This window comes from Aegilops tauschii, chromosome 2 (assembly GCF_002575655.3).
Source record: "Aegilops tauschii subsp. strangulata cultivar AL8/78 chromosome 2, Aet v6.0, whole genome shotgun sequence".
NCBI lineage: Eukaryota > Viridiplantae > Streptophyta > Magnoliopsida > Poales > Poaceae > Aegilops > Aegilops tauschii.
The window spans coordinates 194,842,965-194,866,531 of record NC_053036.3 but is presented as its reverse complement, the minus strand read 5'-3'; the positions used below and the strand labels follow the sequence as shown (position 1 = coordinate 194,866,531).

Here is a 23,567-nt window from a genome sequence, read left to right as displayed (position 1 = left end):
TAATGTACTCGGAGGTATGTCTGTCACCGTACATCCATTGCCGGTTCATCTGCGTGCATTATATATAATTAAGTGTGTCAAAAACCATTATAGAACATCATGAATAGATAATTAAGTGACCAAATTAATAGAAGTTCATCGTCACATTAAAACCAAAGTACATACATAGTTCTCATCTAACAACATATAGCTCTCCAGAGCATCTAATTAATTAAACCATACATTGAAACTATGTAAAACATTTCAATGCGAAAACAAATGCGATCATAATTGCAACCAAGGTAACAATTGATCCAACGGCATAATGATACCAAGCCTCGGTATGAATGGCATAGTTTCTAATCTTTCTAATCTTCAAGCGCATTGCATCCATCTTGATCTTGTGATCATCGACGACATCCGCAACATGCAACTCCAATATCATCTTCTCCTCCTCAATTTTTTTATTTTTTCCTTCAAGAAATTGTTTTCTTCTTCAGCTAAATTTAACCTCTCGACAATAGGGTCGATTGGAATTTCCGGTTCACATACCTCCTAGATAAATAAAATCTATGTCACGTTGGTCGGCATAATTTTCATAAACAGTAAATGAACCAATAGTTATAAAGATAATATATACCACATCCGAATCATAAACAGGACGAGGGCCGACGGGGGCGGATACCAAAACCATCGCACTATATAATAGCAAGCAATACAATAGTAAGAAAATTAGACAAGTATCTATCTAAAGTAAGAATTTTTTCTTTCAGAAAGAAGATAAGAACAAGAGGCTCACCACGGTGGTGCCGGCGACGAGATCGGCGCGGGCGATCGACGGCGGTGAAGACGGGAATGAGACGTGACGGGCCGCTAAACCTAGACAAATCTCGAGGAAAATGGAGCTTTGAGGTCGAGCTTCGAGAGGAGAAAGCTTAACTAGCGTGGCTCGGGCATTTCATCGAACACCTCATGTGCATAGGAGGTGAGCTAGAGCACCACAAAGCCCTCCCTTCGCCGGCCAGAGAAAAACATAGCATTGGAGTGCTCTGCTCGCGGGCGAGAGGTATATATAGGCACCTCATTGGTCCCGGTTCGTGGCATGAACCGGGACTAAAGGGCAGCCTGTGGTCCCGGTTCAAGCCACCAACCGGGACCAATGGTGGTGGGCCAGGAGCGAGGCCGATTGGTCCCGGTTCGTCCCACCAACCGGGACCAATGCCCCCACGAGGCCCGGTAGGCCCCTGGCCTCACGAACCGGGACCAGTGCCCCCATTGGTCCCGGTTCTGGACTGAACCGGGACTAATGGGCTGACCCGGCCTGAACCAAAGCCCTCTTTTCTATTAGTGGGTGACAGAAAACGACCACGTCGTCAGCATATAGGGAGATGCTAGAGGCCATGTGGCGCGGAGTAAGCCGCATGAGGACGCCGGCAGCGACGGCATGCTGAAGGAGTCGGTCGAGGACGTCAATCACCAGGACAAACAACATGGGAGAAACCGGATCGCCCTGCCAGAGCCCCTTGCAGTGAGTGACAGGCGGCCCAGGACAGCCGTTGAGCAGCACCCGCGTACTTGCCGTGCCAAGTAGGATGGGGACCCACTCCCTCCAGCGTGGTCCGAACCCGAGGTGGCGCAATATGTCCTATATATGTCGGGCGGGCACTAGGCAGCCTTCCCGCAAATAAATCTGAAGCATACAATTTACACTCTGAACTCAACCGGAGAAAAGAATAAAGAATCGAAACTATACAAAACTGATGAAAAACACCTACGAAGGCACACATGCATGTACACACATATTTGTACATTTCTCTTCAGAGCGTGCTGCATTTGGCGGGAGCGAACGACAGCGTCTCCTTGTGGATGTCGTAGAGTAGGTGAACGTTCTGCTGCTGGTAGTTGCCGAGCGTGCTCATTGCGCCGATGGTCTGGTTCCGCATTGCCAGGCACCACACCCCGGAGCCCAAGATCATGTAGTTCTCCACCGGCAGCACCATGTCCGCGCCGTCGAAGTGGAGCGTCATGCTCGGCATGCTCGGCGGCGTCGACGTCTCGGACGTCAGCGCGAAGCACAGGTCCAGCCCCGTGGAGTCCGACCCGTCGGCCACCGGCAGCGTCACTAGGGACTTGATCGCGGCACGGACCTGCTGGTATGCCGCGTCGACAAGCGACGTGATCGTCGTGCCGGAGTCGATGATGAGCCCGCCGGTGCCGTCGGCCCTCAGGGCGAACGCGTTGGGAGGGATGGACAGAGCCGTCGTGCCGACCGATATGCCCGTCAGGTTCAGGTAGTAGTACGTGCTCATGGGCGCCTTCGATGGGCTGGCCACAAACGGCGTCGTGCGGACCCCGGTGCCGTTGAGCGCCGCCGACGGCCCGAGGAGGAGCATGCTCGTGCTGTTGGCGTCCTGGAATGGTGTGAGGCAGTACGAGAACATGCCGGCGCCGAGCTGCGAGACGAGCGACATGCTTCCCCTGCCCAGCCCGACGAGGCCGGCTGAGCCGTTCCAGTCGTCGCTGCTGGCGTTGCTGCAGCCGAAGGCGATGCCGGGGACGCGGGTCTGGTCCGCGGGCGTCGAGCCGAACGTGAACGTCTCCACGCTCTGGATGCCCGCCGTCCACCCCGTGCCGTACGTCTGGTTGTACATGCAGGAGCACCCAGGCGGCGGGCTCGGCCCGGCCAGCGCGGCGCACATGCTCACCGAGCTGGCGCAGGGGAGCACGCCGAACGTGGTGGAGCTCGACGGGTTGTACAGCTGCCCGGCCTGCTTGAAGCACTGGCTGCCGCAGGGCGCGCACTGCGTCCAGATGAGGTCGCTGCCCGTGTCGGCGATGGCCGGGTAGGACAGCGGCGGCGTGCCGATGGACAGCGTCATGATGTACTCCCCGCCGTTCGGCAGGTCCTTCCGGGTTGGCGCGGCGACGGTGCGGCCGCCCGACGACGCGAGTTCCCGGGCGAACCGGGCGTGCCGGTGCATGTCCCGGCGCAGCGCGCCACGCACGAACTCTGTGGCGGAGACATCGGGGTTGGAGTGGACGCGCGTCAGCCCGACGCGGACGGCGGCGGCATTGGAGGCCCGAGCTGCAGAAAGGATCAGGAGGAGCACAGCGAGCGACGCCATTTGCACACGCGATGTCTGGAGCTAGAAGACCGATGCAATGCACAAGAATGGAATATGTAATGAAATGTTCAGGGTTATATACGAGAGATCCTGTGATGTGCATGCGATGAGCCGGCGACACTTGTTCGCAGTACGTACTAGGTCAAGCACAGCATGCTGCGCTGGTCTTTTTGGTGTGTTGCCGGGAAATAACTGCAAAAGGTTTATCCTGTGATTATTGTCACATCATCACACCAAGAGAGTGATGCATACGATTACGTGCAGGTGCAGGCCAAAGTTTGAGGGATTAGGTGAGCTATTTGTTCGGCGTGCGAGGGAATAAGAATTCAAACTTGCCTCCTAAATTGGCTTAGACTCGTGGTCGCCGGATAATTGCGCTCGCTCGTCAAAGCCGTCATGGTCCGAAAGCACGTAAGATGCATGAATTGACTGGATCAATCAGATAATAAGAGAGAACCGCGTTGGGGCAGCGCGCGCCTGGAAACGCCTGTTACACTACATCATCGTCAACCAGATATAAATGATTAGGAAAAATTGGTGATATGTGCAAACGTCAAACGACCGTTTCTTTGCTGAAAGGTACTCAAATATTTCGGTTGTCAACCTACTTATATAAATCATCAAACGAAAGAACCAAAACGCAAGCACACGTCCGTCCGGCCTAAACGCAACCATGCATGCATGCATGCCACAGATATAGGTAACCAGCTAGCTTCACACTGCAGTTTTTTTTAGACATCCTAAAAAAAAAAATTTAATTGGGGTAGCTATATCAGCCCAGTTCCCACTTACCCTCACAGAAACAGAGGCACCGCGGGGGAGCCGCACCGCCGCCGCCGCATCCCCTCCCGTCCTCCCCTTCCTCGCACCTCTCCCACCTGCGCTACCCCGGCCGGACGGGATGGCTAGGTCACCGCCAGCCGCAACCCCGACCTACAGGTCGCCGGCAACATAAATCCCAGATAAGTGATCACGGGGATGGCACGCATGGGCAGCAACATGACCTGGGGAACGGTGAGCGTGGGCACGGCCGGCATCGGCGGCACTGCATGTGACCTGCGGTGTGGTTAGCGCGGGCACGGTTGGCACTGGTGGCATTGTAGGAATGGTGGGCACCGGCGGCTTCGGCGCGTGGATGCCTGGGACAGCGGCAGGCGTTGCAGCGGGCGCTCGCGCTTGGCCTCGCCAACGCCAGTGCCGACCGGACGTCAACATGGACGTGTCAAGGATGCCTAAGAAGAGGATGTCTACCACGCTGCTGCACTTTGCTCCAACTCGACAATCCCGAGGATGTCTTCGTGTTCGCCGCGGAGGCCAGCAAGCTGACGCCGCCGTCGCCGGAGCCCGAGGCCGAGAGCCTCATCGACAAGATCGCCTCCTGCTGTCAGGTCTTTACGTTCGCGGACAACGACGCCGGCGAGCGGCTTGTACCTGTTTCAGTGCAGGTTTAGTTGTCAGCTTGCTTGATGCATAGTGCAGACAACAGGACGTGCATGCATATTTATGCAGGATAGCAAGATCAAGAGATTAGGGGGTAATTAGGTTGTTGGTCGGCCGGTCTAAGCAAAGCGCCTTCTGTTTGGCGTTGGTGATGGTCAGGCCAGTTTGATTCGTGTCGCTCGGAAGTGGGATCCCACTTATGCCCATATAACCCACATAAAAACTAATGGAGTGTTGGCTATCATCAAAGTGTGTTGGGATTAAGTGGGGTTGTGGTGGGACTCCCACGATCAGTCCCACCTACAGCTTTAAGCTAGCTAAAGCCCACTCAATGGCAATCCAGTCGATCTATGCCTTCTTCCCCTCGTTGGCCTTCTTGAACGCCGCCGCCTGTGCCGCCACGGCACTGTCGGAGCCACCAGCCGCGGCCGCCGCGAATGCGTCCCTCACCTGCTGGGTGGTGTAGGCGAACCCCGGGCGGGTCATGGAGTTGAGCAGCGATAGGGTGCCCTCGCACAGCAGCGCGCCGGCGCCGTCGGTCCTCGTGTTCGCCAGCGCGTCCTTGATGCTCACGCTCGGGCCGCCGGCGATCGCGCCACCGGCGGCGCCGAAGAAGTGGCTCACCGAGCTCGGCCAGCTCCCAGCGCCGACCAGGTCTGCATGGGGTGCGTCCTCCAGTAGCTACGTGCAAAAACAAGTGGAGCGTCACGGGCCCAACACGTCAGTGACTTAACTCGTGGTATGCACAGAAGAAAGAAAATGTTACGTGCCGGTGTAAGTGGCTTACTCGCATGTCCCGAGGCTGTTGGGGTCGACTGGCATGAGCGGCGTCGGTGTGACAGACCCGTGGCTGCTGTGCGACGGTGCAGCCGGAGTTCCCCTGTAGGAGCCTCCGTCGTGGGCCGGCGTCGAGGAGCTCCCGTAGGCCCGTCGTGGGACGGCGTGGGTGAGCTGCCGTAGGCACCGCCAGTACGCGCCTCCGCCGTGGGATGGCGCGTCCGGAGTGGACCCGTAACCTCCTCCGCTGTGCGACTGGTCAGGCAACGAACCAGAGCCGCCGTGCGAAGGCGGCGTCCCGTACCCGCCGTGCGACGGGTCAGGCAACGACCCGGAGCCGCTGTGCGACGGAGTCGAGCCGGAGCCGCCGTGCGACGGCGTAGTGCCGGAGCCTCTGTGGTAAGGCGGCGTGCCGGAGGAGCCTCCGTGCGAGGGAAGCGGCACGGTGGTGCCCCCGTGGCCGGGGAAGTTGTGCGGGTCGAGCGACGACGTATAGTCCGGCTTCTTCACATCATCTGCGAGCACGCCACGAGACGACATTTGTTACAACCTAGCTCACTACTCACCACAAGCTGCATGCACAAGATCCAGAGTAGCTAGGTACGCACCTTGGCTTGCCTTGTCCGTCGGGCCGGTCCTGGCCGAGATGGCGACGAAGGCCTGGGTGGCCAACGCGGCGAGCAGGAAGCTCGCGAGGAGAGTTCTCTGCGCCCCCATGTCCTCTAGCTGGTTGATGGTTGCGTTTCGGCCGGACGGACGTGTACTTGCGTTTTGGTTTTTCCGTTTGAGTTGATGGTTTGGTTTGTGCGGGTTGATTCACCGCAACGCCAGGGGCCTCTTTGCAAAAGAGCACGCGCTGACCGGGTATGCACCCACACATCCACATGGCGCTTTTTGATTTGTCAGGACCAAATTTGCACATCTTATGCAAGTTGAGGGACTAAGTAGGATTAAATTTTAAGTTATAGGACTAAAGCATCACATGGAGAGCAAGTTCTAGGACTCCGGGTGCTTTTAACTCTTTCCCGGATAGGCATACACCATTTTTCGCATGTTGCATTGGGACATGCTTCATGGGTGCTGGGTTGGACACCGCTTGTCGGTTGTGCCTCGTTCATCGCTACAAATGTCGCATCGCTGCTCTTTGCGGTGCGAGAAAAATGGATGCGCCATGTGCTTGGTATGTCTCGGCTTCTCCAGTGTGCCAGGTGTGCCCTGTGACGAGGTCGTTAGGGAGAGTGCTCGATTTGTGTAGATCAGACTGCCCTAGGTTAGATACGACTTGTCGGTTGAGTCATTTTTTTTTGCTGCGATGCAATGTCACATCCCTGCGCTTGCGATGTGCAAGAAGTAAATGCATCGTGTGCCTGGTCGGTACAACACTTGTCCGGTGTGTCCCTTGTGTGGTTCGCCGCCATGCAACGTCGCATCGCTGCGCTTGCGGTATGGCGGGAGTGGCTGCGTCGTGTGCCAGGTTGGTCTTTTGCTGCGCTTGCGGTGCGCGTGGAGAGATTGTGTCGAGTGGGGGTGGTGCTTCTACTCTCTCTTGTTGTGTTTTGGCTGGTGTTCTGTCACAAACCAATTTTCAAAATTTTCACCCATGCCTTTTTTGAATTTCATTTCGCTATTATTTGCTTTGGATTTCTTTCTCTGAACTAATTCAAGAAAATGGTCAAACCATTTTTCAGGGGCTAATGGGCATGATTTTAACTTGTCGAATCTTTATCTAACTATGCTCTTTCACATATACCAACCAAGACCAAGAGAATGGATAGTGCTCATCATATGAAAAATCGCAAAAAATAATCTCAAATGGACATGCGGTTTATAAACTAGGTTTAATTGAAGTTTGAATCCAAATTTAAATGAAAATAAATTTTAAAAATCCAAACTTGTGCCAATTTGGTTCTACTGAATACTTGGGATCAACATGAACTCAATGCAAAAAGACTTTCAAAATTGGAGCTCTAGATTCAATTTTGATTTTGTCCAAAAACTCTGCCAGGTTGGTCTTTTGATGCGCTTGCGGTGCACGTGGAGAGATTGTGTCGAGTGGGGGTGGTGCTTCTACTCTCTCTTGTTGTGTTTTGGCTGGTGTTCGCTCACAGACCAATTTTCAAAATTTTGACCCATGCTTTTTTCTGAATTTCATTTGGCTCTTATTTGCTTTGGATTTCTTTCTCTGAACTAATTCAAGAAAATGGCCAACCCATTTTTCAGGGGCTAATGAGCATGGGTTTAACTTGTCGAATCTTTATCTAACTATGGTCTTTCACATGTACCAACCAAGGCCAATAGAATGGATGGTGCTCATCATATGAATCAATCGCAATAATTCATCTCAAATGGACATGCGGTTTATAAACTAGGTTTAAGTGAAGTTTGAATTCAAATTTAAATAACAATAAATTTTAAAAATCCAAACTTGTGCCAATTTGGTTCTACTGGATACTTGGGATCAACATGAACTCAATGCAAAAAGACTTACTAAATTTGGAGCTCCAGATTCAATTTTGTTTTTGTCCAAAAACTTTGCCATGGCAGCGTTTTGAAATCAGTGGAAACTCTGCATGGCAACATTTTTTGGCTTTGACAGAAATGGACACGTGGCGGAACGTGATTGCTTGGTACCAATTCCCCCTTGAAATATAACATGATGTTGGATTTTATGATCATAAGACAGCTTAGATTAGGTCGTACCGATTTGGTTGATTAAAATGCAATTGACGAATCTGAGGGGATGAACGGCTCACAAGAGCCCACATCATCCTAGGATTTTGGCGGGTCAATATATGCCATCGGCGACGCTATGGTGGTGCTTAGGATCAATGCTACAGGGAGTCCTTGGCGTTATACATTCCGGCTCAGCACGACAGGACGGTGACCATGGTGGCACCAAGGATGGAGAGAGTCATTGGGAATCACTCCCTAGAGATGCAGACACGACGGTGACCTTAAGGTTTGGACGACGATTAAGCTTTAGTGCTCCCTAGTGTTGCGCAAGTTGTCAGCGAGGTGCATTGCAGCGCGACGAAGCGAATGAACAAGACGACGGGTCGGGAATGTTCTTGCCTCACTAGAAATGTCGATTGGTGGTGGTGGTTCTCGTGCATGGTCAAAGTCGTGCTTAGGGGTCGCCTTGGGTGTGCGCAAGGTGTCAGGAAGATGCGCTGGAGCACGAAATAGAAGTGGGAAACATCATACTTGAGTCAGTGGCATCAAAAGACTCGTGGATTTGTCATTCTTTGACATGCCAGGTTCCCACAACAACATCAGTGTCCTTCAACGTCCTATGTTATTCTCAAGGGACTTTGCGATGGGATACTACAATGTGTAACTACACTATCAACACGCACAACTACAGCATGGGTACTACCTTGCCGATGATATCTATCATTAGTGGTCGGTGGTTGTGAAGACTATCCATGAGCCCCAAGACAAAAAAGATGTTTGTTTGCACAAATGCAAGAAGCTATTATGAAGGATGTGAAGAGAGTATTTGAAGAGCTTGGTGTAATCTTGCACAGGAGGGCCATGTGGCTTTCCATATTTCTGTTTTGAGAAGCTTGGAGTAAATGTCTGCCTCCTGGAAGAAGATGCAATGCATGTTGTTAAATTCTTAGAGATGCATCGACAACTTTAAGATCAACATGCGCGTGTGCAACTACTCAATGATCCTGTGGAGCATATGTTGATTCACATTGGAAACCATTAAATTGGTGATTTCTTATTAGTTATGTTTACACTATGCACTCCGGATAATATTTATGTTTGAACTATTTTTAAAACCTAAACCGTTTATTTTTTAATTGACATGTGTTATTTTGGTTGTTCTTTGTTATTTGTACGGTTCAATAATCCATCGTGCATGTATTTGCATAAGCATGAAGGTTTGCATGGGGAGCGTGGTTGACCGGAAATGAGGGTCAGTATGTTCCTATATGCGGACGCGTTCACAGACATGATTCAAATTAGGTAAATGTCATTGAAGATGCTTTTAGAGAATACAACCAACGAAACACAAATGACTCACACCGGGAATATCAGGTAGTCCCACACCTTCCATGCCTCCCTTGATACGGGAGCTCCTGGGCCATTGGATCCTTGCCCAAACTTGCAAAAAAAAACCCCGAAGAGTCTCATAATTCCACGTAGGTCTAGAGGCTCTGACACCAACTGTTGGATCCAGAATCCAACGGTTCAAGAGCACCTGTATCATCGGAGCATGAGATCCAATGGTCCAGGAGCTCTAGTATCATGGGAGCACGAGACGGTACGTGATATCCTCGCACGACTCGTGTAGCGATCAACGTGTAAACTGCAGTGCCGTGTTGAAAGTGTAGCTGCAGTCAATACACTCAGCAAAGGAGGAAAGATCAAAGCAGTTGCCCGTGCATGTTATTTCGCGGCTGTGCCTCCGCAGTCGTCAATCGATTTGCAGACACGTCGTAATCACCTATGCAGTTCCACTTCAGTTTCTGTTCTTACCTTGCCCCTGGTGCGTTGTGTTAATTTTCTTTTCTTTTGCGATGATGCTCTGTTACATTTCGAATGAAAACACTCCAAACGGAAGATCATTTTTCGCTCCCTATCCCGGCCGTGCGATGTTTGTAGGCCTCGTAGTTCTGCTGCTCTCCTCGCCGGCGCCATCGGCCGGTGACCAGCTGTTCTGCGCCGGCGCCAACAGCAAGTACAGCCCAAACAGCACCTACCGGACCAGCCTTAGATTCCTCGCCGATGAACTTACCGCGAGAGCCATGAAGTCCCACTCGGCCACTGGCACGGCCGGCACGGGCTCCGACAAGGTCTACGGCGCCGTGCTCTGCCGAGGGGACTCCACCGGCGCCGACTGCAGCAGGCGCCTCCGGGAGGCCTTCGGCAGGACCATCAACGCCGACAGCACCGGGGCCGCCGCATGCGCGCTCCACAAGGACGTGGCGCTCTACTCCGAGCTGTACCAGCTTCGCTTCTCCGACGAGGACTTCCTCTCCGCCTTCAGCAACGCGCCGTTGTGGGTCGACGGCACCAACCTGAACCTTGTGCCGGCCGCCGATGCTGGGCAGTTCGACGAGCTGGTCGCCAAGCTAACGAGATCCCTTGCCGAGGCCGCGGCAGCGCAGCCGGACAGGTACGCAACGGCCGACGCGCCGTGGTCGTCGCGGGAGAGCGAGCGGACCGTGTACGGGCTCGCGCAGTGCACGCAGGACATGCCGCCGGAGCGCTGCCGCGCTTGCCTCGACGGAATCGGCGCTGAGATACAGCGGCGGATCGGTAGCAGCAAGATGGGCGGGGCGATTCATGGTGCGCGGTGCACACTCCGGTACGAGACCGGCACCCAGTTCTTTACGGAGACTGCCACAGGCAAGGTTTTTTCCTTTTTCAATTCCACAGGCAAGTTGTTGCCCATGTTATTCCAAACTCTAATTGAACATGTCACATATTCAGATCATTATGCCATATACATTTTTTGTCTTGAGCATTAAGTTTTTCCGCCCTTTTTTACCCTCAGAGTTGGACTATCAACAGTTAGATAGGATCATAAGACTGAAAACATACTCCCTGTGTTTCTGGGTAGCTTAAGAATGAAAAGTAAAATTGCACAGAGTTTTGCTAGATGTATGATCTATAATAGTAATAGAACTAACAGAAGACGGGTAATGGCACGAAGGTTCAGTTTGCTTAATCAAATTGGGTACATATACTGGAAGGAGCAACCATGAAAAAAACATGAATTTACCTATCTGAGTCACCTTCTGACATATTTCCCTTCTAAAAGTATGAAAGAGCTGGAGCCTTGAGAGGCTATTAGAAGTATCGTTCATTCGCTGCATGTCAATTATTCTCTTGCAATATTCAGGGCAACGGAAGGGCCATGCTGTCAGGCTCAGTTCTTATCATTCCCCTGTCTAGCGTGCCGGAAGACTCAGTAGCCGTAGATCTGTCATCGTGTGGCTCTGAAGCGAAGATAACGGTTCGATCAAGTGGGCAGCTCTCCTCCGTCGATCTGCCATCCAAGGGCGGGTGATGCTAGTGACTTAACTGTAGCGGCTCCGACAAGCGCATGTGCTCTGTTTCGCTTTCCTTCATCTTTTCCGTCTTGTAATGGCTATAAAGCCAGCGACCCTGCTTGCGAGAGGGGCATGACTTTGTGTATTGGGTGTAAACCCTAGCCGCCGGTGGCGTGCTGTATCTACTTTCCCAATTCGCAACAAGAACCCTAGTTCGACGCTCTCTGTTTTCGTTCCTAAATTCGCTATTCACAAGCTAAATTGCGTAGATCAATGCTCTGATCCTGACAATTGGTATCAGACGCCAGTCTTTCCTCGGAGGCGATTTTGATTTGAGCAGTGTTGGGGTTGGTCGTCGGCCGTAAAATCCCTCTTCACGCTTGAATTGGGCGGCGGAGTACTCAGGAGGCGGCCGGAGTGGCAGAGTTCGGGTACAGTCAGAATTGCAGCATGGTTGCCGGAGAATAATTCTCTGGTGGTAAAACCCCAGCTCCTGCGATCTAACCGTGTACCAGTGGAGGCGGGCGCAGGCGACGGCGTAGGCGGCGGCGACGAGGATTCCCTCCCTCCCAACCACTGGTGTGAATTGCAGCAGCAGGCAAGATGACAAGCCAAGCTGATTCGGTCACGACTACTGAGTTGCAGCTTGAGTCACTGGAGTTGGACATCAAGATGCTGCAGCGCGACAGAGAAGAAGATCGCAAAGAATTTCAGCAGTTCCAAGCGACAGTGAACAGAAACTTTGCCACGATGCAGAAGAATTTTGACAAGATCCAGGATAATTTCAGGCGTTTACTGTTGGATCCGGAGCCAGTTAATGCAGAGGAACGAGAGGAAGGTCAGGGTAGTGTCCAAATCAAGGACAACCACAATCAATCTCCTCAAATAGCTCCTGGTCGACCCAAACAGCTCCAAGCTCCAACTCCTCCGTCAGTAACAATGCCAGAGAAAGGAGCCCCTTTGCCTGTAGGAAATGCAACTCTGCGTGATCACACAGGAAAAGAGCTCAATTTGGATGGGACTCTGAAAGTACCTTATAGACATCCAAATTTTGGTCAAGGTAAAGAAACAACACCAAACCTTGTGGTGCAACTGGAAGAAAGGCAGGAGGAAGAGGTTATTGATCCACAATACAGAAGAGGGCCCAATTTCCCTATTGATGGAAGAAGAAATGTGCTAACAGTAAAGCCAGCAAAGTTGAATATCTGTGAATTTGAGGGTCAAGACCCAGAGTCTTGGATACAGAATTTAGAGCAATACTTTGCTGCAGCCAGAACTCCAATTGAGCACAGAACTGAACTGGCCATTTCTTACCTTAAAGGGCCTGCTGTACAATGGTGGTGAGGAACAGGATTTGCTCCTAGCAATATTCCATGGCACAAATTTTGCTCTTACATCTCTAACAGATTTTCTGTGGATTCTGTTTGTGACATTGTGAGCTCCTTCCATGCAGCTCAACAAACTACTACAGTTACTGCATATGTGGAGCAGTTTGAGCAACTGATGAACATCATGAGAAGAGAAAACCCTGGAATCCCTGATGATTATTATGTTTCCAGCTTTGTAGCAGGACTTAACCCATATATTAAAAGTCATGTGGAGTGCTTCAGGCCTAAGGATATGCAAACTGCAGTGTGGTATGCTAGGAGGATGGAGAAAGCTCAGGTACCAGCTACTGCAGTGCAAACTAAACCTTATATTCCTCAACCTAGAAGGCAGGTAATGTTTGATCAGCCCAAAACCCCTGTAACTACTGCCACACCAAACAGAAACACTGTTATTCAGCAGGCAAAACAAAACCAAGTGTGTTATAAGTGCAGAGAACCATGGGTGCCAGGTCATAGGCAGGTCTGTAAAATGAGCCAGAGAGCTCAGATCCAAGCACTGCAAGCCGAGGAAGTTGAAAACCCTAAAACAATCTATGTTACAGACTTTGATGACCCTGATTTGGAAACACAGGAGCAGCCATCAGGTGAAGCGGTATTGAGAGTGTCAATGCATGCTGCTATGGGTATAGGAGCAACCAAAAAATACTTTTATATTGTCTGTGAAGGTAGGAAATACAGTTGCCACAACACTGGTGGATAGTGGTAGCACTTCTACCTTCATTTCTCCTGAAATGGCAAGCAAGTTACCTGTCAGTACAAGCCCTACATCCAAGATAAAAGTGGTGGTTGCTAGTGGGGGAGTGCTCTGGACTGAATTTCAAGCAAAAGATTGCCCTTATGAAATTCAAGGCCATCTCTTTACTGACATCTTCAGAGTGTTGAAACTGAAAGGATATGACATGATTTTGGGAGTTGATTGGCTCAGGAAATATAGTCCAATACAAATGGACTTTATTAAAATGGAAATGAAAATTTCTGATAGTTCTGGACAGTTTATTACATTTGTGGATGAGACTGTTCCCCTGGCCCCTGTAGCTGAGGCTAGGGACAACACTGAAAAACCGTTAGAACAAGCTGTCTGTGGGTTTTTCTTGTTCACAACTTCTGGTACTGAATTTACAACAGCTAGCCCAGAAATCCCTACTGAATTGCAGCCACTGTTGGACCAGTATGAACAGTTGTTTCAAGAGCCAACTGAATTGCCTCCTAGCAGGCCTTGTGATCACATAATTCCCTTAGTGGAAGGAGCAAAGGTGGTTAACCAAAGGCCTTATAGAATTCCTCACCATTAGAAAGAAATTTTGGAGAAAATCATCAAGGAGCTGCTAAAAAATGGGATCATCAGACCTAGCACAAGCCCTTTTTCTTCTCCTGTGCTACTGGTCAAGAAAAAAGATGGATCTTGGAGGTTATGCACTGATTACAGAAAATTGAATGCTATAACTATCAAGAATAAATATCCCATTCCTGTGATTGAGGACCTTTTGGATCAACTTAAAGGAGCAAAGATTTTTTCCAAAATTGATCTCAGAAATGGATATCACCAAATCAGGATGGCAGAAGAGGATATACCAAAAACTGCATTCACTACTCACATGGGACTGTTTGAATTTTTAGTTATGTCCTTTGGACTAACTAATGGTCCTCCCTCCTTTAAGGCATTAATGAACTTATTGTTTGGCCATCTCAAATTTGTGGTGGTTTTCTTTGATGATATATTGGTGTTCAGTTTCTCCTTGAAAGAACACAAGGACCACTTAAAGCAAGTGTTTGATATATTGCAAGCAAACAAACTATATGCAAAAATGGAAAAGTGCTCTTTTGGACAGCAAGAGATTGAATATTTGGGTCATGTTATTAACTCTGAGGGAGTCTCTACTGACCCATCTAAGATATAGTCCATTAGAGATTGGGCAACTCCTACTACTGTAACTGAATTGAGAAGTTTTTTGGGACTAAGTGGATATTACAGAAGGTTTATCCAGGGATATGGAGTAATATGTAGACCACTATTTGATTGCTTAAAGAAGGATGGTTTCTCGTGGAAGGAAGAGCAACAAGAAGCATTTGTGACTCTGAAAAACAAGCTTACCAACACCCCTGTGTTAGCACTGCCTGATTTCTCCAAACCTTTCATTTTGGAAACTGATGCTTGTGGGTATGGATTGGGAGCTGTGTTGATGCAAGAGGGAAAACCTATTTCTTACTTCAGCAAGAGCATTGGCCCCAAAGCAACTGCAATGAGCACTTATGACAAGGAAGCCTTGGCCATAATTGAAGCTGTTAAGAAGTGGAAGCATTATTTCTTAGCAACATCCTTAGTGATCAAAACTGATCAAGAAAGTCTGAAATATATTCAGGAACAGAAAATTACTGAAGGCATTCAACATAAACTGTTGCTGAAGTTGCTAGGATATAACTTTACAATTGAATACAAAAAAGGAAAGGAGAACAAGGTGGCTGATGCATTATCCAGAGTAAAACATGTGATTCATGCTTTAACTGCAACTGCAGCTTCTCCTGCTTGGGTCAAACAGGTCACAACAAGCTACCATCAGGATAGTAAGATCAAGGAGCTCATAGCTCAATGTGCTGTGGATAAATCTGATACCACTGCTTACTCCTTCAAAAATGGAATATTGAGATTTCATAACAAGATTGTAGTGGGATATGCTTCTAACCTTAGACAGGAAATCCTCCAAACATTCCATAGTTCAGAGTTGGGAGGCCATTCTGGTGAAAGGGCTACTTACCAGAGAGTGAAATTAGTTTTTCACTAGTAGGGTTTAAAGCAAGATGTGGTGCAGTTTGTCAAGCAATGTCCTGTTTCCCAGTTGAACAAAGTTGAGCACACTCCTTACCTCGGGTTGTTGGGACCACTTCCTGTGCCTGATTTTGCTTGGGCACATGTGAGCATGGATTTTGTGGAAGGGCTACCTAAGTCTGAACACAAGAACTTGACTTTGGTAGTGGTTGACAGATTCACTAAGTACTCTCATTTCATTGCTACGAAACATCCCATTACAGTGCAATCTGTTGCAAGAGCATTTTCTAATAATGTCTTCAGGTTACATGGGATGCCCTTGGTGATTGTCACTGACAGAGACAGGATTTTTACTAGTCATCTATGGCAGCAACTGTTCAAATCCTTGAAGATCAAGTTGCACTTGAGCACCAGCTACCACCCTCAAACTGATGGTCAAACAGAAAGAGTTAATCAGTGTTTGGAGAACTACTTGAGATGTATGTGTTTCCAACAACTAAGGAAATGGCATGGGTGGTTGTCACTAGCTGAGTGGTGGTACAACACTTCTTTCCACACATCATTAAAAATGACACCCTTTCAGGCTCTATATGGTTTTCCTCCCCCTATGATTGCTGAATCTGCTTTGCCTGATGCAATTTGTGAGGATAATGAAGATCTGTTGCATAACAGAGAATTGGCACTGGAAGTAATCAAGCACAATCTGCTTAAAGCTCAATCTCGAATGAAGTTCTTTGCTGATAAGAAAAGGAAGGAAAGAGAGTTTGTAGTGGGGGACATGGTCTATTTGAAGTTGCAGCCCTACAGACACACTTCTCTCAGCCTGCATAGGCACATGAAGCTGCACTCTAAGTTTTATGGCCCCTTCAGAGTAATGGAACGAATTGGAAACCATGCATACAAATTACTGTTGCCAGAAGGCTACCAGCTTCATGACACATTCCATGTCAGCCAACTGAAGAAACACATTGGGCCAACAGTAATACCTTCCCCTATGCTTCCTCTAGTTGGCCCTGATGGTATTATCAAGGTGGAGCCTGAAGTTGTGCTCGAACGAACACTCATTCCAAGGAAGCAAGGAAACATCAGTATTCCTGTCGTCAGGTGGTTGGTTAAGTGGACCAACATGCCCGTGGAGGAAGCTACTTGGGAAGACTCTGCATTTATTCAGAAAGTTTTCCCATCTTTCAGAGCTTGAGGACAAGCTCGGTTTCAATTGGGGGGGGGGTATTGTCAGGCTCAGTTCTTATCATTTCCCTGTCCAGCGTGCCGGAAGACTCAGTAGCCGTAGATCTGTCATCGTGTGGCTCTGGAGCGAAGATAACGGTTCGATCAAGTGGGCAGCTCTCCTCCGTCGATCTGCCATCCAAGGGCGGGTGATGCTAGTGACTTAACTGTAGCGGCTCCGACAAGCGCATGTGCTCTGTTTTGCTTTCCTTCACCTTTTCCGTCTTGTAATGGCTATAAAGCCAGCGACCTTGCTTGCAAGAGGGGCATGACTTTGTGTATTGGGTGTAAACCCTAGCCACCGGTGGCGTGCTGTATCTACTTTCCCAATTCGCAACAAGAACCCTAGTTCGACGCTCTCTGTTTTCGTTCCTAAATTCGCTATTCACAAGCTAAATTGCGTAGAGGAAGAAAAAGAGGTAAGCAGTTCAATAAATTCCATGCGCTAATGATGATAGTGAAAACTAACTCACTACCAAGTGATCTAATTTCATGTAATAACTGATAACTGATGGAGGGGTGTACATTTAGGGAAGATAAATTCCACGGAGCAGCCCAAGAACATGGATGAAATCCTTAGGCTTTAGAAGATGGAAGATACCGGCTCTGAGTTCTCCCTGTATGATTTCTCGCAAATTGCAGATGCTACAGACAACTTCTCACCCAGCAAAATATTAGGACAGGGTGGCTTCGGGCCCGTTTACAAAGTATTTTCTGTTGTATTCATATTTCCTTGATAAAAACAAAATTAACATGGCACCATTCTAAGTTATAGAGGATGGTTCATGATTTTTGCAGGGAATTTTTCCTGACGGACAAGAAGTAGCAATTTAAAAACTTGCTGCACGGCCAAGACAAGGTCTAGTGGAATTCAAAAATGAGATCCAACTGGTAGCAAAACTTCAACACAGACATCTTGTTAGGCTGCTGGGTTGTTGCATCCATGACGAAGAGAAGATACTGATCTATGAATACATGTCAAACAAAAGCTTGGACTACTTCATTTTCGGTTGGTTTTTGGAGTAATTTGCTAATGTTCAATTGTATGCCTTCCCCTCTATAGTACTAAACACTTGGCCGTGTGTCATATTTGCAGATCCAAACAGGAGGACATCATTAAACTGGATGATACGACTTAAAATAGTTGAAGGAATAGCCCAAGGGCTTCTATACCTTCACGAGCATTCACGGCTGCGTATCATCCATAGGGATCTGAAAGCAAGCAATATTCTGTTAGACTCCGAGTTAAATCCTAAGATCTCTGATTTTGGCATGGCAAGGATATTTCCGTCAAATGCCACTCAAACAAAAACAAGCAGGCTGGTTGGAACATAGTAAGTATAGCACACGAGTAAATTACCAATTAATGTTTCTACCCACACATTTTCCTTCTGATTATTGCATGTCATCTTTCCTAGTGGTTACATGGCCCCTGAGTACGCATTTGAGGGCCTCCTTTCCATCAAGTCAGATGTTTGCAGTTTTGGGGTATTGCTTCTTGAGATTATAAGTGGAAAGAGGAGTGCAGGATTTCAGCATTATGGAGAAGGAGAATTTCACAATCTTCTTCAATATGTAAGCAAGTTTGAATCTGTAAAATTGGTGCATTCTCGAATTTTTTTTCCATGAATTGTAGGGGACTTTCCATTCTTTTCCCGTATTATTAGCTATAAGTTTTTATGCAAATTTAAATGCCGATATATAAGGTTACCCCTACCGTCAAATTTATGTAAGAACCCTATTTTCAGGCATGGCAGATGTGGGATGAAAAAAGATGGCATGAATTCATTGATCAATCAATTGGTGATGAATATGAACCAGGAGACATGATGAAATGTCTCAGGTTGGCACTGATGTGTGTCCAAGTAAAAGCAGTAGACCGTCCCACTATGTCTGATATTGTTGCAATGCTTAGCAGTGACGACATCACCGTACCAGAGCCAAGGCAACCAGCTTACTCCTATACCAGAGTAGATGTGTCAGTAAACATCAATTTATCATGCACCAGAAATGATATAACCCTCACCACTACTGATGGTAGATAAACGGTCATTTATTCCATTTACAAAGTGTGTGACTACTGGTTTTGGATGTTCTTCTTGTGTTGACAAATTAATTAGACAGGGCACTGTTTGTATTCCATTAGTGACTCAGAATTTCACCCATTTATCCTATTCCTGCATATATAACAAGATTTTCCATCATAAGCAATATTTACAAGGGACTATGAGAATATTTACATATCTGTTTCAAAACTACATAGCACTGGAACTAGTACAAGACCTGAGAGCTGCTGGGCAGATCAACAAAATCACCATACTATCTACCGTCAGACCGTCCTTTGAGACATATCTACTGTAGCTTGTAAAATCGATTATAGAGAAGGTATTCTACACTCCCGGTACTCCCAACTCTAGAAATCTCATTCTAGAAGTCATGAAAAATTTGAACAAAAATTGGCAATATAGACAAATTTATGTATAAATCATATAACAAAAAAATCAAATCGATGGATTTGAAACACACGTCTAGAAACAAAAATGACAAATATTGCTGTGAATAGTACTAATCCAATTTGGGCTGTGAATTCAGCTCACTAACAATAAGAATGCTGGATTCTTCTTTTTTATTTCTTGAGCTACAGAAACTTTGGAACTTTGTGACATACTAGATACATACAGTATAAGTATTGAGATTTTGTTCATAAGTTTTGGTAATTTTTTATAGGCCAAAATTTTTGGGAGCACTGGGAGTATTCCACACCGGGATTACTCCATACATTCTCGTCCGTTATATGCATGTTAGACATGGAAATGAATTAATGATAAAGTGAAAGTGCAATCTAGACCATATGCCGACCTTGTTTTAGACATGAAGGTACTGTAAAATTGACTTTACTAAGATGTGAAACTAGGACATGCTACAACAGTGACTCAAGGCTCGATCTTATTAGAGGTGGTATAGTCCACCGGGGATGGCAACATATGTCCCAACCCAAATAGATAGTGTTTGTGTTAAATATTCAAATAATTAACATGTATGATGGCAGGATTAGAAGGAAAAAACCGCAATTTCAGATAACGGGATTGAAAAGTATGACAACACCTGTGTGTGTAAATAAAGTCCAATGCTTACACTTGGACCAAATTGGAGGTCAAAACCCGTCCAGTAGGCATGTTTCTCTGCCCTACTTTGCAGGATATGGTGACCGTCACCATCAGTCATCCTGTCAATTTCAAGAGAAAAGGTCAAACTTAGACCAGTCTGGTCCCAAAGGTCATTTTCGTAAGAACCTTCAACATGCTTACCTCTTGTACACAAAGAGAAGATGTTATTTGCCACTCACTCATTACAGCTTCATGAGTACTTCCGCAATGCAGATAGATCAAAGACCATTTTCTGAAGTAAACAAGGATGCTATTATTATCTCTCTTAGTTCTCTTCCTCACCTCCCCGGCTTCGTCGGAAGGTCAGGCACTTTGCAGCGACAATAATGGCGGCATGTACATGCCAAACAACACCTACAAATCCAACCTTGTATCCCTCGCCGAATTACTGTTTGCCAAAGCCACAAAGGAGCACTCAGCTACTGGCACGGCTGGCATAGGACCAGACAAGGTCTATGGTGCAGTGCTTTGTCGGGGTGATTCTGATGGCTCCGACTGTCGGGAGCGCCTAGCCAGGGCCCTTGATGAAGCAATCAACAGCAAAGCTGGCAACTCTTACTCCCTCCAGAGTAATAACGTGACCTACTACTACGACCAATACCAGGCACAGATAAGCTTCTCCGACCAGGACTTCCTTTCCAACTTCAGCGACATGCCCGGGTGCACCATGAATACTAACCTGAATTATGTGACGGACACTGTAGTAGCCGAGCGTTATGAAGACCTTGTCACCAAGCTGCTGCATGCGCTTGCTGATGTTGTGGTGAGCCGAGCAAAAAAATATGCAGTCGGCAAAGTGTGGTTTGAGGAGACAGGACAGACGGTGTATGGGCTGGCGCAGTGCATACGGGATATGCCATATGAGCATTGCGCGGCATGCCTGGATCGCATAATCTCTGGCAGGCAGAGTAAGATCATTTCTGGCCAGATGGGGGCAACACTTCTTGGGGTGTGGTGCACATTGCGTTATGAGACGAACACAAAGTTCTTTACTGATACCAAGATGCAGTCGCTCGATGCGCTCCCAAGAAGTATGTTTTCTTAAATGGTTCCATTAATTGCATAACATATTTATTGGCTTCTTTTGACCATTCCAGTAGAACAGAAGTAAACAACTTAATCTTAAGTATTTTCATTAGTAATTTCGACTTTGAGCCTCTTTATCTTATCCTAAGAGGGCATAGATTTGAAACAAGGGGGTGTTTGCAAGTTTCTTTTCCTAGAATTAGGGAAAAAAACTTATCAAAGATGTGCTAAAGTAAATGGCTAGAAACCAAAATACCTATTCCACTTCAACTGTTTCAGATAGTAATTGACAACTCCTTTAGCCTCCAATTTGCCTTTTTACAACCAATTTGTTTCCAAGATCAGTCTTCTCCACCCTAGACATGATGCTGGGAGACAAGCTTGGCAATAAATATGAAAAGTTGAAAACTACTCCCTCCGTTCCTAAATATAAGTGTTTGTAGGCATTCCACTATGGACTACATACGGAGCAAAATGAGTGAATCTACACTCTAAAGTGCATCTATATTTAGGAACGGAGGAAGTATGTCTTAAAACTCATATTCTTCAGTTTCAAGAGTAAAGACACTTTAACCTGTAGTTGGAAGTGTTCCTTCAGTTATGATGAATGGCACTAGTCATAGCAAAGACATAGCTTTTCAACAATGCAGCACATAACTTGCCATTGGTTTATCAAAATAGATTTTCATTGGAATTTTATGTGAATGTACAGGTAAGACACACTTTTTTCGATGGAACAATGCAGTCTTGGTTGGCGTTGGAGGTTTCATACTAGTAATATCAATTTCTTGCTTGGTTTTCCATATCTGGGTCAAAACACAATGACGAAGAGGTATGTATTCTCATCAATTCACCACTGCATAAGATAATATTTTCCACTCTTTATTTTTCTATGTACGTATATGAATAGCATAACATTTCATTATTATGTTTCAGAACAAACAATATTTAAACTAGGACGGCTGTATTTGTCAATACAAATTGCAATAAATCTTTGGAGGATGGGAGGAGCCAACCCAGAATTTTCACTTTATGATTTCTCCAAGATAAAAGAAGCTACAAATAACTTCTCAATTGGTAACAAACTGGGACAAGGTGGCTTTGGTCCTGTATATAAGGTGATTGTGTTGTGTACTGGCATCCTAAATGCTATCTTACTCAAAATCCAAAGTAAACATTCACTTGCTTGACTGCTTTTGTTTGAATACCATATTTTGTAGTGAGTTGAATTACTTATAGTCACCCATGAAAAAGATATGTGTTCTGCAACTATGCATAATTTAACTTTTCCCCAAAACATGATACACTGTATACATTTATTAACTTGTTTTCCTTTTCTCAATCTCAGGGCCGATTAAGAAATGGACACAAAATAGCAGTCAAGAGACTGGAAACATCTTCTTTGCAAGGTTTACTGGAATTCCTGAACGAAATTCAACTTATAGCAAAGGTTCAACACAAAAATCTCGTTAAACTGCTGGGATGTTGCACTCAAGGAGATCGAGAAAAGATGCTTGTATATGAATACATGGAAAACAAAAGCCTAGACTACTTCATCTTCGATAGCATTTCTAGTTTTGATGTGCCAGAAGCCTAGAGCACATTATTATTTATAATTTGGCGACGTGTTTTGATTAATTATATATGTTCTGCAGATATCATTAAAGGAAGGCGATTAAACTGGTCAAAACGTTTGCGCATAATTGATGGGACAGCTCAAGGTCTTCTTTATCTTCACAACTACTCACGAATATGCATTGTTCATAGGGATTTGAAAGCAAGTAACATTCTCTTGGATAGTGTCATGAATCCAAAAATATCTGATTTCGGAGTGGCCAGAATATTCTCCTCAAATATGTCAGAGTCAAATACCACCAGAATAGTGGGAACACGGTAAGAACATAAAAGCATGTTCACTTTTAGTAAATATCAAATACATCTGCTTCTTTTGGAAGGAATGAAAATGCATTGAAGCATCCTATGAACTTAATCTTGAATTTCGACCTTTTGCATTAGTGGCATGCATTGATTTTACTTCCACCATACAGTGGCTATATACCTCCGGAGTATGCTTTGGGGGGGGGGGGTTGCTCAATCAAGACAGATGTATTTAGCTTTGGTGTATTGATTCTGGAAATAATAAGTGGAAAGAGGACAGCCCAGTTCTATCGATACAATGGGAAACTATGCAATCTCATTGCATACGTGAGTGAAGTTACCCTAGACCCCAATTTGCACTTCTATGCATACCAATTTTCATTTTACAATGTAGTGTGTATATTGTTTGTTTCAATGTTGATAAAATCACAATATTTTGACAACATGCCTCGCAACTTTGGATAGATGGAAAATGGAGTGAGATGACTTATTGTCCAGCAGAGAACGAAAATCAAGAGATAGAAAGGTGTGTTCATGTGGCACTTTTATGTGTTCAAGAAAGTGCAGAGGATCGACCAACTATGGAGCGTGTTGTCACAATGCTAAACACCAAGAGCATGAGCTTACCTCCACCTAAGCAACCAGCTTACTTCCATGTAAATCCGAGTGAGCAAGAAGTTTCATCATGCAACATTACTATAAGCATCACATTAGAGAGATAGCACCACATAGTCATTAGCCTTAAGAAAGATGCTAGTTGCATTGATTAAGTTTATTTGCCTCCAGAT

General features: G+C 46.7%; 1 protein-coding gene and 3 pseudogenes across 1 annotated transcript; 2 read left to right on the top strand and 2 right to left on the bottom strand.

Annotated features, from left to right (window-relative positions):
* Nucleotides 1–1,620: 1,620 nt before the first annotated feature.
* On the bottom strand, nt 1,621–3,126 carry LOC109777197 (aspartic proteinase nepenthesin-1-like). The gene has a single exon (XM_020335839.3). It carries the CDS (start codon nt 3,102–3,104, stop codon nt 1,797–1,799), a length of 1,308 nt encoding a protein of 435 aa, XP_020191428.1. The 5' UTR covers nt 3,105–3,126; the 3' UTR covers nt 1,621–1,796.
* Nucleotides 3,127–4,889: 1,763 nt separating this feature from the next.
* On the bottom strand, nt 4,890–6,038 carry LOC109777198 (uncharacterized; annotated as a pseudogene).
* A 3,728-nt stretch (nt 6,039–9,766) lies between these two features.
* Nucleotides 9,767–18,753, top strand: LOC120973226 (cysteine-rich receptor-like protein kinase 6; annotated as a pseudogene).
* A 1,302-nt stretch (nt 18,754–20,055) lies between these two features.
* LOC109777199 (cysteine-rich receptor-like protein kinase 6) lies at nt 20,056–23,029 on the top strand (annotated as a pseudogene).
* Nucleotides 23,030–23,567: the final 538 nt, after the last annotated feature.

Excerpts from the sequence above, each read along its gene's own strand:
- LOC109777197 (XM_020335839.3), bottom strand. The coding sequence starts at position 3,104 with ATGGCGTCGCTCGCTGTGCTCCTCCTGATCCTTTCTGCAGCTCGGGCC.